The sequence below is a fragment of the Helobdella robusta genome (assembly GCF_000326865.2).
Source record: "Helobdella robusta unplaced genomic scaffold HELROscaffold_2102, whole genome shotgun sequence".
NCBI classification, from domain to species: Eukaryota; Metazoa; Annelida; class Clitellata; order Rhynchobdellida; family Glossiphoniidae; genus Helobdella; species Helobdella robusta.
In genome coordinates this window covers 1-1,870 of record NW_008704126.1, presented here as the reverse complement: position 1 = coordinate 1,870, position 1,870 = coordinate 1, and the positions used below count along the sequence as shown (strand labels likewise).

The 1,870-nt window shown below is 34.5% G+C and overlaps 1 protein-coding gene across 1 annotated transcript; it reads left to right on the top strand.

Annotated features, from left to right (window-relative positions):
• Nucleotides 1-223: 223 nt before the first annotated feature.
• On the top strand, nucleotides 224-1,823 carry HELRODRAFT_184689 (hypothetical protein; the record flags this gene model as incomplete). Its single annotated transcript, XM_009018503.1, has 3 exons — nucleotides 224-538; nucleotides 889-1,119; nucleotides 1,408-1,823. Coding segments are annotated over 3 exons (962 nt in total), but the record flags the coding sequence as incomplete, so codon positions are not given.
• Nucleotides 1,824-1,870: the final 47 nt, after the last annotated feature.

Sequence of the window (1,870 nt, the reverse complement as noted above, 5' to 3'; positions counted from 1 at the left end):
CATTCAAAAGAACTTCACTTACGTTCATTTGTCCGGTTTGAATGCGTCTGGGGGGGTCCAGAATATATTAATTAGATCGGAGTTGGCCGGAAAGTTTAGTGAATGGGTGGAGTATTCAGCAGTTACTAGTTAGATTTTGTCTATTTTGTTTGAATACTTTCTGTTAATGTCACGATAATTTGGTCGGAACCACAAAATAATTCCAAAAATATTTTTTTTTTAGAACCTGAAAAACCGAAAGGCATTAGATTTAAAAATCGCACGTCGAAAAGCGTCTGCTTCGATTGGCAGCAATCCGGACATTTTGACCAGGTGGCCGTCAAAGATCATGAAAACAAAAGATACCCTCACTTTAGATGTCACGTGATTGACAACAACAACAACAACAACAACAACAATAATAATAAGTTTGTTGATTGTTGTGTTCTAAACCTGACGTCATCTGGCACTAAACACGATTTTCGAGTTTCGTCATCAGTGAATTCATCTGATGGCGATGCTGTTTGTTCAGATGAATCCGAGTTTGAAGAGTTTACCGGTGTGTTGTCGTTGTTGTGTTGTTGTTTATCTATGTTCTTTGTTCTTTGTTTTGTTGTTTGTCTATGTATTGTTGGTTGTCTATGTTTTTTTTATTGTCTATGTAGTTGTTGTTTTTCCTGTTTTCCGTGTTTGTTTGTGTGGATGTTTGTTTATGTTGTTGTTTATGTTGTCTATGTTTAGGCTTTGTAATGAATACATGATTTCATAATTTTGTTTAGTTAACTGTTTTCTTCGCCACAGCTCCTACAAAAGCAAAACTTCAGAAAGAATTCTACAAGATAACCAACAACAGCATCCAACTATCATTAAAACAACACCAACACAACGAAACAACAACAACAACAACAGCTACTGCTACAGCCACCAACAATTTCGATTATTTAATCGTTAATTATAGCAATCACGCCATGCCAGATAAGTTTGTCAGAATAAATTTCTCGAAATCTGAACTAGAGAATAAGACATTTCGACTTTTAAATTTAAATCCCGGCTCGCTTTATAAAGTTGAGGGTTATTTTGTAACAAGAGGCGCAACGCTCGATGTTAAAGGAAGACATTTTAGTATCAATTTAACCACAAGTTTGTTTAACTTCTGCTTATTAACTTAGTTTTACTGTTGTTATTTGTTTGTTTGTTTGTTTGTTTTTGTTGCGTTCATGCTTTTGTGATCGAAGCAATTGAATTTCAATAAATCAAGTTCATAACTTTAGCATACTGAATAACAGTTTCATCATTATTGTCGACATGCTAATTTTTCAGATCCCAACCCACCAAAAGGAATCAGAATAACAACAACAACAACAAAGACGACAACAACAACAACAAAAAACAACGACAATCAACTCACCTTAAACATCTTCGGACCAGACTCTGGAACATGCACTCATTTCAATGTTGTCTACACCGAACTAGACTACTACAACATTACTACTACTACTACAAACAATAATAATAACAACAATAATAATAATAACAATAATAATAATAATTTTAGTAATTCTGGCAGTATTAGTAAATATTTAGCTTGTAATAGTAATGGAAATAATAGTATTATCACTTTAAATGATCTAATTGACGACGCGAGATATAAGATTGAAGTCTATACTGTTAGTAACTTTAGTAGTGTTAGTGGTAGTAGTGGTCGTAGTGGCAGTGGTAGTAGTGGTAGTGGTGGTGACGACGACGGCGACGACGATGGAGACTACATGGGCAAATATGTGGCTGTTTCTTTGGAGGTTGTTTCAACCGAGGCGTCTATTGGTCTGTGTTTGCTTGTTCGCTAATAATAATAATAATAATATTATTATTATTATTTTCTAGCTCCCAATGG